This window comes from Oncorhynchus mykiss, chromosome 28, assembly GCF_057628025.1.
Source record: "Oncorhynchus mykiss isolate SJ-2025 chromosome 28, ASM5762802v1, whole genome shotgun sequence".
NCBI classification, from domain to species: domain Eukaryota; kingdom Metazoa; phylum Chordata; class Actinopteri; order Salmoniformes; family Salmonidae; genus Oncorhynchus; species Oncorhynchus mykiss.
This window is the reverse complement of record NC_143049.1, coordinates 21,532,629-21,547,650: the sequence shown is the minus strand read 5'-3', so window position 1 is coordinate 21,547,650 and position 15,022 is coordinate 21,532,629. Positions and strand designations below refer to the sequence as shown.

Here is a 15,022-nt window from a genome sequence, read left to right as displayed (position 1 = left end):
TTACGAGCCCTTTCCCAACTATGCAGTTAAAAAGTAAGAAAAATAGAAATAAAAAAGGAATTAGTGACACAATAAAAACAATAATGAGGCTATATACAAGGAGTACCAGTAAGGAGTCAATGTGCAGGGGTACGAGGTAGTCGAGGTAATTCAGTATGTACATGTGGGTAGGGGTAAAAGTAACTAGGCACTGAGGATATATAATAAACAGACTAACAGCAGCATATGTGAAGAGTGGAAGTGTGTGTGTCTGGAGTCAATATGCATGTGTGTGTTTTGTGTGTGTGTGACCGTAGTGTGTGTTGGAGTATCAGTCCAGTGAGCGTGTATAGAGTGGGTGCAACAACAACAAAAGGGTGTCAATGTAAATAGTCCGGATGGCCATTTTATGAATTGTTCAGCATTCTTATGACTTGGGGGTAGAAGCTGTTCAGGAGCCTTTTGGTCCCAGACTTGGCGCTCCGGTACCGCTTGCTGTGCGGTAGCAGAGAGAACAATCTATGACTTGGGTGGCTGAAGTCTTTGACAATTTTGGGGGCCTTCCTCTGACACTGCTTGGTATATTACGCATTAGTCTACCGTTTACAAGGCACAGTGACCTTGACACAATGAACTATACATGTCAGTGGCTTTTCAAAAGCACTGGTCCCAAGATGGAATCCACAGGGCAGTGCAGAGACAGTGTCACCATCACATTGCATTGCCACGAAATATTGTCTTCCCTTTTTTACAGCGGCTACAGTAACATTGGTGCCAGCCTGCGACTCCTCACCTATATACAGTCAGAAGTCTGGTTTGAGTTTCTCCATTGCCCTATGTTAATATTTCAAATCAATCACAAAGGCAGCCCATACCCTCCCATCTGATAAAGCTCTGATAGTACCAGTCCCTGACAAATGATGTAAAGCCTGCTGTCTCCAGAAGAAGATTGGATTTTCAGGTCTGCTGATTTGCTGCGAGATTGAGCCTGAGTCCCCCCACCTCAATCCATCCCCCTGGTCCTCTTCGTAAGGAGACCTTGGGGGATTGAGCTTTTTTTGAGCACAAGATTCATTGTTGCAATTAAAAATAATGCCTGAAAACCCCATGAGGTAACACACACACACAAACATATACACACCTTTATACAAATACATACAGAACATGTACACACTTCTAGAAGAAACAAGAAACCATAGCCTTGCTATTTGTCCTTAAACAACGAAGCGTTGAGTGACAGCATCTCGAGTCCTATGGCCTTAATATATATTTTATTTGTCTTTACTTTCCCAGCGGTTTACAGGCAACAGCCCCTCACAACACAATCAAGGTCAAGTCTAATCCTGCATTTTTGACAACAACGTGTCGTCTGTGTCCAAATGAAAAGGCCGCCGCCACGACAGCTGCTGAGTGTCGTCCATCCAACCAGGAGCCTCCTGAACCGCTTCCCCAAGCCATGTTTCACACAAGTTTCCTCTAGGTTCAGATGGAGGATCAGCTTCCCCTCTCCCAATCCTGACCTTAACCGTACGTAGGGAAAATGCTAAATTCAACCTACCGCAGAGGAGCATACGTACAAGGAGAAAAACTGTCCAATACTCAAAACATCACGTGACAAAATGTTTTTGTGGAATCCTATTCCCACCATTCCAACAACAAAAACAAATGGATTTGTACGGATCTACTTCTCTCTACTACTTAGCTGCCTTTCATAGAAAAACACCCATTGGGATTAACTACTTTTATTCCTTGTGTAAAATGCAGTCTGTAATGATAATCACTTCCCTTTAAGCCAAAAGCAGTAATAAAAGAGCCTTTTCCCAATTTCAAAAATGTGTTTGTTCAACGTGGAAACAAATTAAGTCCGGACAGATTAGTTCTGGCACTAAACTGGTTTGAACAAAATCATGTACAGTATGCCAGCCACACCCGACCCCCACTCCATCTCATTTGTAATTGAAGGGTTTCCATAGTAATCGCAAGCACCAGTGGTATTGCCGTCGATGTGTAGATGGAAGATTGCTGGTTAGAGAAAACCTGGAGTGAACTGCAGAGCGCAATATCTAGAGGGCACAATAAGATGAGCCAATAGTTCCCGATTAGGGTGTGTTAGAGGCAAAACACATCCAATAGAAATCCAATATAATTTATTTGATTCATTTGAAATACAGGTCCAATTAAAATATATGTTTATTTTTATTTGACTGAATAAAAAACCAAGAGCAAAATATACACACACTAATGCTTAGGCTTTAGTACATCAGTCACAGTCATAATTGCAGTACAACAGTCTAAACAACAACGATTGGACTGAGGCTATCACATTGAATCTCCTTCACTACTGTTGTTTTGATAAGGTACACTTGTTTCTTCAATTTTAGGTGCACTACATCTGAATAAAACAGATCAGTGGTACACATGAATAATATGAAATATTACAAGGTATTGCGCTGTGGCAATGTGTTTAGTTTGTTTTAGGATTATCTATAGAACATCATGAAGTATTCTCTTCAGAAAGAGAAAAACATCCAGAATTGGACCAGATCTGTCTTGATCTGTCCTGGGATTCCATACTTGATAAGACCTGGTGGTTTATCGGATGACTGTGAATACATGATATAGTCTCTACAATCCAAGCCAATGTTGCTTTGGTTTTTGGGTGCTGCTTCGCTGCTAGTTTGATGATTGCGGTCAATGTTGCCAGGTGACGGGGGTGTTACTTGAGGTTGAGGAGGTGGCGAGAGTGAGCGTGGACAGCTTCTACGAAGGCACCCACGTTCTCCGGGTCCATGTCAGGGTACAGCCCGTGGCCCAGGTTGGCAATGTACCCTCTGGTGCCAAAGCCTTCCAGCATCTTTTTCACTATCTCATATATACGCTCCTGCATAGGTAGAGATAGACAGAGACAAATAAGAATCACTTTTGAAAGTATGGTGCCTTCAGAATGTATTCAGACCCCTTCACTTTTTACACATTTTGTTACGTTACAGCTTTATCTATTTAATCAATTTTAAAATGTTTTCCCTCATTAATCAACACACAATACCCCATAATGATAAGACAAAAACATGTTCAGACATTTTTGCTAATTTATAAACAAAAGAACCCTGAAATAACATATTTTGATAGGTATTCAGAGTCTTTACTCAGTACTTTGTTGAAGCATCTTTGGCATCAATAACAGCATTGAGTCTTCATGAGTATGAAGCCACAAGCTTGGCACACCTGTATTTGGGTTTCTCTCATTCTTCTCTGCAGATCCGCTCAAGCTCTGTCAGGTTGGATGTGGAGTGTTGCTGCACAGCTATTTACAGGCTCTGGCTGGGCCACTCAAGGACATTCAGAGACTTGCCCGAAGCCACTCCTGTGTTGTCTTTGCTGTGTGCTTAGGGTCGTTGTCCTGTTGGAAGGTGAACCTTCACCCCAGTCTGAGGTCCTAAGCACTCTGGAGCAGGTTTTCAAGGATCTCTCTGTACTTTGCTCCGCTCATCTCTGCCTCGTTCCTGACTAGTCTCCCAGTCCATGCCGCTGAAAAAAATCCCCACAGCATGCTGCTGCCACCACCATGCTTCACCGTAGGGATGGTGCCACCACCATGCTTCACCGTAGGGATGGTGCCAGGTTTCCTCCAGACGTCCCGCTTGGCATTCATGCCAAAGAGTTGAATCTTGGTTTCATCAGACCAGAGAATCTTGTTTCTCATGGTATGAGAGTCTTTAGGTGCCTTTTGGCAAACTCCAAGCGGGCTGTCATGTGCATTTTACAGAGGAGTGGCTTCCGTCTGGCCACTCTACCATAAAGGCCTGATTGGTGGAGTGCTGCAGAGATGGTTGTCCTTCATGAAGGTTCTCCCATCTCCACAGAGGAACTCTAGAGCTCTGTCAAAGTGACCATCAGGTTCTTGTTCACCTCCCTGATCAAGGCTCTTCTCCCCACGACTGTTCAGTTTGGCCGGGCGGCCAGCTCTTGGAATTGTGTTGGTGGTACCAAACTTCTTCCATTTAAGAATGATGGAGGCCACTGTGTTCTTGGGGACCTTCAATGCTGTGGACATTTTTTGGTACTCTTCCCCAGATCTGTGCCTCGTCACAATCTTGTCTCGGAGCTCGACGGACAATTCCTTCAACCTCATGGCTTGGTTTTTGCTCTGATATGCACTGTCAACTGTGGAACCTTATATAGACAGGTGTGGGCCTTTCCAAATCATGTCCAATCAATTGAATTGACCACAGGTAGACTCCAATCAAGTTGTAGAAACATCTCAAGGATGATCAATGGAAACAGGATGCATCTGAGCTCAATTTCAAGTCTCATAGCAAAGGGTCTGAATACTTATGTCAATAAGGTATCTGTTTTGTATTTCTAATACATTTGCAAACATTTCTAAAAGCCGATTTTCGCTTTGTCATTATGGGGTACTGTGTGTAGATTGCTAAGGAAATTGTTTTATTTAATCCAATTTAGAATAAGTCTGTAACGTAACAAATTGCGGAAGAGGTCAAGTGGTCTGAATACCTTCTGAAGGCACTGTATCGTGTGTAAGTTATAGCAGCAAGTGCCTGGCACAACAACAACAGTTGCTGGTTAATGTGCTTTTACTGTACAGTACCTTTGTACTGAAACATTTAGCCAATATATATTTCTTGGATCGCAAAAAAAACGTACTTTGGGGGCATATAGCGCACAGGGGTCCATGTTCCCCTGGAGGCTAACCTTTCCTCCAGTTCGCTCCCTGAAACCACAGAGACAAGGGCTTTATTCCCAAAGGTGTATTAACCTGGAGTTCAATCAACAGTGGACCGAACCACCTGTTTTTATTGTTGACAAGATAAATATAACCTTTCACAAAAGAGTGTGAATCCAATCCAATTTCAACATATGACACAATACCTTTAGCAAATGTTGGCTCGGTCACTGACTGTCTAGGGAAATGGCTCGTGATCTGATTTCTGTGAAAAGGGTTAATGTTCGTTACCGCGCTGAGCGAGGGTCGATGGTCCAATCCAAACCAACAACCTCATAGTGGGACTGAGAGAGGTCCTCCAGACCATAGTGGCCGTCCTTGGCAAACACAATCTGTGACAGAACATAAAGGACATGAGGGAGATACAGTCCAGGGAACTTTAAAGACACACTGCAGTGAAAAACTAATTACAAAACAATTGTTAAATATTGACCGATGTCAACATTGGAGACCGATGACACGCCATACAATGATTCAAGGCATAAAAAAAAACTCAAATGTATTTCTGACTACTCCAGATGACAAGTCTGTAGAGGAAAATATTTGACAGTATAGTGCCATCTACTGGTGAAATATCACAATACACTGGCCACATGTTATCGCACCACAAGACAAGTAAGCTTTTTTTTAAGCATAATGATGAACAAAAGCTTGTCTTGAAAATCTAGTGACATGAAATCCACAAACAAAAGGATGAGGATGTCGGTGTTGTGTGAACATGAAGAAGGGACAGTCTGTGTGGGCTCACCATGGGGACATCCTGGCCTGACTCCTTCAGTTGGTCCTTGACCTTACGGGCGATGTCTCGGAGGTAGGGCAGGGAGAACTCCTGGAACTCCGCTGGGCCCAGACAGCCAGCATGGGACTCAAACACCTGCAAGGCCTGGGGAAACACAGGGAAGGTGGAACAGACTGGACAATAATGTGCCATGTATCTAGACAGGACTGTGTCTCCTGTATAATGTGTCTATGATAGGGGCCCTAAAAGAAACCTACATGAATCAATCAACATTCTAGCTGTTCCTAGATATTGAGCTATCAGATCATTCATGCCATTCTTGAACATCTTCTCCTTGTCCAATTAAGTGCTGTAAATAAACTGATCTACCCTCTATTCACCTGATCATTTCCCCATGAGCAAGAACTCTGGGCTAGCAGTAAGATACAGCTGGAACACAATCTCCCATGGTGCCTTGCTTACCTGTGCTCCAGCAGCCACCTGTCCCAGCAGGTACTCCACTATGATGTCAGTCAGCATCTTTAACAGCTGGTGGCTGGCTTCAGGGTGACGGTACAGCCAGCGCTTAGCCTTAGATTGGGTTGTTGAGCCTCCCCCCTCAATCATATAGGCCATCAGGGTCCACTACAGGAGAAACAGATGATGATATGGGTCACTTTACTGAAGCCTCTAGTCTAAGAACACCAAGATATGACACAAGGCTGAAAAAAAGTGTATTTTGACTATTGAAGTAACCAATACAATCTGTATTGAAAAGTGCTCTCTCTCACCATGTGTGTGTGTGTGTGTGTGTGTTCCATCTCACCGGGGCACCAGTGAAGCCGATGAGAGGGACCTTGCCTTCCAGTTTGTGGCGCGTCAGTGTAATGGCCTTGAAGACGTAATCCAGCTCCTTGTTGACATCCACCTTGGACTGCAGGAGCAGCAGGTCCTCTGGCTCCTTTAAGGGCTCTGGGAAAGTAGGGCCCTTTCCTGCCACCATCTGGACATCCATACCCATGGCCTGGGAGCAGGTAAACACACACACACACACACACACACACACACACACACACACACACACACACACACACAGAGTCATTAACCGGTTAAAAGCATAACGTATACGGTCTCTGAGTTATGTGCTTCCTCCTATCAATATACTACACAAATAGATTACCTTCTTGCCAGCAGGTTCTCTCTTTGTTTAGTATGCAGAGAGGAGGAAGCACAACACTTGTGATTGAACTAAAGACAAAGAAAGACCTGCCTCCGACAGGACATCTCTTACCTGTGGGATAACCAGGATGTCTGAGAAGATGATGGCAGCATCAAATGGGAAACGTCTCAATGGCTGTAAGAAGAAAACATGAAGTGAGTGTTCTCCATCTATGCTACGATGTTTAGTAGTAAAACGCGCTGGTTTAACACAGGCAATGATTACCTGGAGAGTGAGTTCACAGCAGGCTGCAGGTGATCGACATGTTGCAAAGAAGTCCTTTCCCGCTCTGGACTCACGGAACTCTACAAACAAATAGGTTAGCTTACATGTGAATACCAACAGACTAAGAGACGGATAGGTCCATTCAACAACAAAAACCTACTGATATTTGTAGTGTTAGTTCAATGTGTGTTTCTTAGGCCAGTGAAGTACATGAGTGTAATCTCGAAGATACGACCCTAGGCAACAGTAGTGACGAGGATCTGGTTTCTATGACAAACCCTTTCGGCAACTTCATTAAAAAATATAAATAAATCAGGGGTGGGTCCACCTCAGACAGACGAATCACGAGGCAGACATGCCAGAATGTTGTAATTCGAATTCAAAGTGGTTTAAGTCAAGGTAGTTGATGCAAACTAACCTCTTGAGAAATGCAAAAACAACCTCTGATCTCCATCTCACTAGCTACAATTATGTATTTTATTGAAGCGGATAAAGACGGATTTGGTATTTTATTAGGATCCACATTAGCTTTTGCAAAAGCAGCAGCTACTCTTCCTGGGATCCACATAAAACATGACATAATACAGAACATTAAGACAAGAACAGAACTACATAAAAAAAAAAAATGGAAAGGCACACGTAGCCTACATATCAATTCATGCACACAAACTATCTAGGTCAAATAGGAGAGAGGTGTTGGGCAGTGAGGTGTTGCTTTATCTGTTTTTTAAACCAGGTTTGCTGTTCATTTGAGCCATATGAGGTGGAAGGGAGTTCCATGCAATAATGGCTCTATATAATACTGTACGCTTTCTTTAATTTGTTCTGGATTTGGGGACTGTGAAAAGACACCTGATGGCATGTCTGGTGAGCAATTTGGGATTTTCAACACGTTTCTTATAAAAAGAAGAAGTGATGCAGTCAGTCTCTCCTCAACTCTTAGTCAAGAGAGACTGGCATGCATAGTGTTGATATCAGCCCTCTGATTACAATGAAGAGCAAGACGTGCCGCTCTGTTCTGGGCCAGATGCAGCTTAACTAGGTCTTTCCTTGCAGCACTGGACAATAATCAAGATTAGACAAAACTAGAGCCTGCAGAACTTAGAGTGTGATGTCTTTATTACAGAGAGACCTCTTCCCATATTTACAACCATTTCATCTATATGTTTTGTCCATGAGAGTTTACAGTCTAAGGTAACACCAAGCAATTTAGTCTCCTCAACTTGTTCAACAGCCACACCATGCATTACCAGATTCAGCTAAGGTTTAGAATTTATGGAATGATTTGAACCAAATACAATGCTCCTAGTTTTAGAGATGTTCAGGACCGGTTTATTACTGGCCACCCATTCCTAAACAGACTGTAACTCTTTGTTAAGGGTTTCAGTGACTTCATTATCTGTGGTTGTTGATGCATATATGGTTGAATCATCAGCATACATGGACACACATGATGTGTTTCATGCCAGTGGCAGGTCATTGGTAAACATAGAAAACTAGGCAGTGATGTAGTTCCTGTATGCCAAACTGACATTCTATTACGTACAGACTTGTTAAGCCAGAACATTTGAAAATTGTGGGAGGCAACCCGGGTGTCTAGAGAGACTAATGAGAGTGTGAGGCCCACCTGGTAGGTAACGTCCAGCCTGTCTCATACACCACACAGGCACATGAGGGGTTTCTTGGCCACGGCATGCAAGAAGGAATGCATCATTCTTCAACTTGGGGAAGTCTTTAGGGCTAAAATTGAAATGAAATGGCAAAGATGGATGTTTTAGAAATTGATATAAACAAAAGCCATAACCCACATAACGACACATTAAGTTGGTAACATTCTTCCTAATTTTAACAATTAGTTCTTATCAGGGGTAGGGCTACTACTCCCCTCCCACGGTATCATGTTGGGCACACTACAGTGTTCTGTACAGGAGCAGGTGATCACAGAAGATAAGTCCCTCTTTCTGTTATCAGCTGCACACAGTGGAACAACGGTTGAATGAGATGCTGGTGAAATGATCGTGAGATCTTTCTCAAGCAACATCATGGTGCCAGTCACATAAATGCTTTATGTAGTAGCTTCCATTTATGAACCCTGACATAATCTTCATCACTTATCAATACTTTAATTTGACAGAAATGCCGCTGCTCGTGGTCATTGGTAGGGAACTAACTAGCTCATATCACATATCAAGCATGATATTCACAAACAACACAATACACGTGTCCTCATGGTAGATTGCATTTTTTGCAACGTTACGAACTAAATGGTTAGCTAGCTAGTCGGTTTAACGTTAGCTACATAGACAGTAGCAGCTAGCGAGGTATACAGTCAGATAATATACATACAGTATTAAATCGTCCTTGTCCATGATGGGGCTGATGCTATAATGGAAGAATAAGTTCAGAGATGCTGTTCACTTGTCCTATACGTCAGTGGCACACTGCTGCCTGGTTCTTCCTTGACTGTCATCCAGAATGTTGTGCGAGCCCCCTACAGGGCGCGGCCAGCTTCAGAAAGTCATGTGACCGACCACTGACAGCTATACTTTTGGTACGTTCCAGAGCAGGTAGTCGTCTCAACTCGCGTTCATATGTTGCGCAATGTCATCGGTCATCCTGGGGAGCGTTATATTCGATTAAACGTCTGCAACGTTGAGTGACGGATTGTTCTGAACGACACGTTACCCCAAAACGTTATTCAACGTTCTTGAACAGACATTGATGTACGTTTGCTGGGTGTGGCTGGGTGTGAAACTTGAAGCAATGAGTGACATATTTAAAGGACAGCGGAGCGTTCCTCAGCCGGCGTTGTATCCCGAAAGTGTGAAGACGTTGTTGTTGTTGTTGTGTTTGTTTGTTTGTTTGTTTGTTAGTTAGTTAGTTATTTGGCATAACTGTACTTGGGTTGGGGCGACAGGTGGTTAGAGCGTTGGACTAGTAACCGAAAGGTTTCAAGATCGAATCCCTGAGCTGACAAGGTAAAAATGTGTCGTTTTGCCCCTGAACAAGGCAGTTACTTGCTCCTAGGCCGTCATTGAAAATAACAATTTGTTCTTATCTGATTTGCTTAGTTAAATAAAGGTTTAAAAAAAAAGGCAGATGGTAGCATTAGGGTTATTGATAATGATAGAACCAGTGACGATCAGCTATTCACATATGTTGTAAATAGGAGTAACATGAGTAAGAGAAATCGCAATGACATGACAGAGAAATTAATACCAGGGGCGCAACTTTGGTTTGGGAACTTTTTTTGTTTTCTTCAGTTGGATAAACACTCCAAACAGCCTACCCCCGCATGGTCCTAAAGCACACAGTTGCCCTTTTTTGTATCACATTCCAATTATAAAAATGGGTGGATATTAAAATGCAATTTTAGAAAGGCCCAAGTGAAAGTTGTGCCCCTGATGAATACTGCTGGAGAAACAATGAGTAGTGTTGAGACTAGACCAGTAAAGAACAGGACCACTCTTTGACAAAGAGGTTGGAGAAGAAGGTGTTAAAGTCATGGCAGTGTTCCCAGAACCAGTAAGTAAGTACTTCCATCCTTTGCATTTGACGAAAGCAATTAGGGAAGACATTGGGTTGCTTTAAGGATGCCAAACCAATCGGTTATGGGAAGGTCCTGATAATTGCAAATAGTACAATTCAGCAGGAGAATGTCTTGAAATTGAACACACTAAATGGGGGTCGGGTGAAATGTCACATTCAAGGTTCTATGATTAAAATGAGAGGAGTAATTGATCAGATGCCATTGGAAATGACCATGGAAGACGTTAAGGCTTGCCCTAAAGGAGGAAAAGTTATTGATGTGAAGAGGATGAAAAGCAGGAAGAGTGGCAGTCCAAGTGGACACTAAAACTGAGTTCTTACAATTTGAGGTGAATCGACCGAATAGGGTGCAGCTCGGATCACTCACTTATCAGGTTAGAGAGTACGTGCCGCCTCCACTTCGGTTTTTTAAGTGCCAACGGATGGGGCATGTTGCTAATGTGTGCAAAGGTAAAATGAGATGTACAAAGTGTGGTGGGGATCATGAGTATGGGAGATGTGGGACTGACTCTAAAGGTAAATGTTGTGACTGTGAACATAGTGCTGCGTATGGAGGGCGTGAAGTACAACAAAGCCACGGAAGCACAGAAGTACAAAATCACAATGTATGCTATGCTGAGGCTGTTCGGAAAGTGAATAACAAGTATACAAAATACTCCAGACAACTTAGTGGCTGCTCAGAGGATGGCAGTGGAACCTCAGCCGATTGTTAATGTGACATGCGAGCATAAATGCTTGATTAGAGAGAACCACGGTAGTAGATCATGTAGACTTCTTGGCCTTCATGTGTAGGGCGATCAATATGACCGCTCCGCATAAGAGCAGGGCTGCACAAATAAAAGTAGTGAAGGCAGCTAAAGACATTCTGGAGATTTCTGAAGTTACAGTAGAAATAACACATTGGATGCTGAACCAAAGTTGACATGATGATCAGGATAATAAATAGTATTATGGTGTTCTGTGTTTAAGCAATAAGGCCATAGGGGCTGTGGTATATGGCCAATATACCTCGCTAAGGGTTTTTTTTTTTTTTTTACCTTTATTTAACCAGGCAAGTCAGTTAAGAACAAATTCTTATTTTCAATGACGGCCTGGGAACAGTGGGTTAACTGCCTGTTCAGGGGCAGAACGACAGATTTGTACCTTGTCAGCTCGGGGGTTTGAACTCACAACCTTCCGGTTACTAGTCCAACGCTCTAACCACTAGGCTACCCTAACAACGCACATCTCATTCATATGGGCCATATACCACTAACCCCGAGGTGACTTATTTATTTTATAAACCGGTTGCCAACACAGTAAGGCAAGGAACTACACATCTAAATTAAAAATGTTGTTTTACTAAATAAATGCATTCTGCCATGCCACATGCCTATTTACTCTGTTCCATCTGACTACAATCTGTCTTATCAGCCCAGCCAGGTAATTTAGAAACTTGATCTCCACTATAAGAAGCATCTAGACATGATCTCACATTTCTTTTAGAATGAAATGTAGTTTTCCCAGATTCTGCCCGGTCCTTGGTCCTGGAATGGGCTCACTCCTCTATCCTTATCTGCCATCCCGGCTCCCACCAGACCGTGGCTTTCTTCCGACAACTGTTTTGGTGGCCCATTATGGTTCCTGATATCTCCACGTTCATCGCCACCTGCACTGTGTGCGCACAGAGTAAGACTCTGCGGCAAGCTGCAGCAGGCCTCCTTCAACCACTCTCTGTTCCTCACCACCCTTGGTCCCATATATCCCTGGACTTTGTCACTGGTCTCCCTCCGTCTGATAGCAACACCACCATCCTTACGGAGTGGATAGGTTTTCCAAAGCCGCCCATTTCATTCCCCTTCTCAAGTTACCCTCAGCCAAGGAAACGGTCCAGTTCATGGTACCATGGATCCATGCACTTCCGGTCAACATGGTCTCTGATCGTGGTCCTCAGTTCACGTCCCAATTCTGGAAGGTGTTCTGCACCCTCATTGGGTCATCGTCCAGCCTGTCCTCCGGGTTTCATCCCCAATCTAACGGCCAGTCGGAGCGAGCCAATCAGGACCTGGAGATTACTATTTGTTGCCTTGTCTCTGCCAACCCCCACCACCTGGAGCCAGCAACTCGTGTGGGTGGAGTACACCCGCAACACACTTCCTTGCTCGGCCACTAGTCTCTTGCCCTTTTGAGTGTTCCTTGGGTTACCAACCTCTGCTCTTCCCTGAGCAAGAGGAAGTCAGCATACCCTAGGCCCAGATGTTTGTCTGCCGCTGTCAGCATACCTGGAAGAGAGCCCGGTCCGCTCTTCTTACGACCCCCTCCAGGTATCGGAAACAAACGGTCCAGTGCAAAGCGGTTGTCACCTTAACTGGCTAACCATTTTAAATGTCAGCCTTATTGGGGGTAGAGAAGTCCAAAGGATCCCGGATACCATTGACCGTTGTAAGTGTTCACACGCGTCTCTGGCCTCTCGTTGGCTAGAATGGTCCCAGCTGATCTTGCACCCCCCAACTGCCTTTTTGAAAACATTGATTTTCATTGTCATAGTGGCCAATGGAATATCTGGTCAATATAATGGAACATCTGTGGTTGAGGTTATGAAACTGTCATAAATAATGTGATGTAAATGTGCATACTCTGTACCGGTGCATCAACATACATAAGTTGCCAATATTATGTTTCAATTTTGAAATTCAGTTTTTTTTTGTCCTGCTTTACCAACCAAAGCTGATAGCTAAAGTAGGACTGCATGGAACAGCTGAAATGGGACAGTCTTAGAGGCTTTTCCAGTGGAGGAAAGACATCCAGTTTACAATAGGGACCCTCCCTCTCCTCTTAGGTAAGACAGGGCTCTGGTTATTGTAGTACTATATCCTATACATTTGTTATCGTAGTACTGTTTATTGGAGTGAATTCAGAAAAAGTGGGACACTTTTTATATTTCGGTCTCCTGTAACCTCTTCAGACATCTATCCAACAAATTAGCCCAACACATGATACAATTCTGAAATTCTCAGATGTTTCGTAATCACACAAAATTGAATATAATTGTCATTGGGGTACAATTAGGACTGTAATAATGGTGTCCCAGTTTATCTAACCTGCTGTCCCAGTCTACCAAATGCAAACTGAAAATCTGGTTTTGACTCAGTGGACACGTCATGCCTCCTGTGAATCTGATATAAATGTTTTGTGTGTGATTAGGAAAACATCTTAACGATTTCAGAAATGTATCATGTGTTTGGCTAATATGTTGGATAGATGTCAAGAGGCTACAAAAGAAAATGCAAAATTGTCCCCCTTATTCTGAATTCACCCTACTTTTTTTTCCCATCGAGAATAATAGAGGACTCTATTGCCCAAAAGCCTGTTTTAGCATGGGCAGCACCATTAAGGACTTTGACCATTTTGAAGTTGTCAACTGGGTGGGACTTCCTATGGGTTATGGAAGGAACACATGATTCCATCCAGGTCATCAGGAGGGATCCGACAATTAATTATACTAGTTCGAGCAAACATTCCATAACTGCAGGTGGCTTTATACCTGTTCAAACAACACACTCCAGGGGGCAGTATACAACCTTTCAGTTTGTTTACCAACTCATAGAAGCAGTAGAAAATAACATTGACTTCTTAAAAATGGAGATGGCCTCTAGAGAGAGCAATAGAAATGGTGTCTTTTTGTGGGCACTAACAGAAGCTGACTTCGCCATGGCTTGTTGGCCAAAGCCTATGGGGAAATGTTTTTGTTGCATGGTTTCATTTAAACTCAGGAAAAAAGGTCTGTGGTAAAGACAGGTTTAGGAAATCTTATATATTTTGTTCTATGAAATGATCTTCATTTATGTAATCAAAACAAGCACATAAAGCGCACAGTCTTCATAATTCATAAAGGTCATGTTAACTGACTGATATGATCTCATAAAACAAAATGTACACTGAGTGTACAAAACATTAGGAACGCCTTCCTTATATTGAGTTGCACCCCTCCCCAGAACCGCCTCAATGCGTTGTTCAAAGGCACTTAAGTATTTGGTTTTACCCATTCAGGCTGAATGGCACACATACACAATCCTTCTTTAACTGGACCCCTCCCTTTCATCTACATTGATTTGAAGTGGAAATAACAAGTGACATCAATAAGGGATCATAGCTTCCACCTTGATTCACAAGGTCAGTCTAGAGCAGGTGTTCTTAATGTTTTGTATACTCAGTGGATCAGATCTCCTAAGTCTGTGTTAACCTTATTTTTGGCTTTTTATTTCCAAAACCCCATTCATTTCCCACATAGGAATGGCTGAACGAACCAGAGGTATTCATTTCCGTTTTTTAGGACTACAAGCTGGCGAGGTCGATGGTGCTGCCCATGCACACACAGACGTCATAATGGGACCGATACAATGTTGCGTCGTCTAACTATCTCTGTTTTGTTTTTCTTCTTCGTACTGAACGCCCTGCTATCAATATCATCTTCCGTGTTTTTGAAGTCCATCAACTCTAATGATCTGCTCCGGAAATCAATTCCATCTTCAAATGACATCACACACAATCCCTGGAGACCTTTGAAACGGCTGACACGCTCTACTACTTAAACCACGACCGGGACAAA

At 43.1% G+C, this 15,022-nt stretch overlaps 1 protein-coding gene across 1 annotated transcript; it reads right to left on the bottom strand.

Moving 5' to 3' along the window:
* Positions 1 to 2,109: 2,109 nt before the first annotated feature.
* Positions 2,110 to 9,609, bottom strand: LOC110508716 (uroporphyrinogen decarboxylase). The gene is made up of 10 exons (XM_021589460.3): positions 9,232 to 9,609; positions 8,513 to 8,625; positions 6,886 to 6,965; positions 6,733 to 6,795; positions 6,268 to 6,465; positions 5,925 to 6,086; positions 5,472 to 5,606; positions 4,955 to 5,055; positions 4,645 to 4,711; positions 2,110 to 2,860 (listed from the first exon to the last, which is right to left on the bottom strand). Exons 1-10 carry the CDS (start codon positions 9,252 to 9,254, stop codon positions 2,696 to 2,698), a joined length of 1,107 nt encoding a protein of 368 aa, XP_021445135.1. The 5' UTR covers positions 9,255 to 9,609; the 3' UTR covers positions 2,110 to 2,695.
* Positions 9,610 to 15,022: the final 5,413 nt, after the last annotated feature.

Coding starts and splice junctions, on each gene's coding strand:
- LOC110508716 (XM_021589460.3), bottom strand. CDS start 9,254: ATGGACAAGGACGATTTAATACT. Junction 6,466..6,732: donor ACATCCTGGTTATCCCACAG/GTAAGAGATGTC, acceptor ACCTGCTCCCAG/GCCATGGGTATGGATGTCCA. Junction 2,861..4,644: donor GTGCGCTATATGCCCCCAAA/GTACGTTTTTTT, acceptor CTACCTATGCAG/GAGCGTATATATGAGATAGT.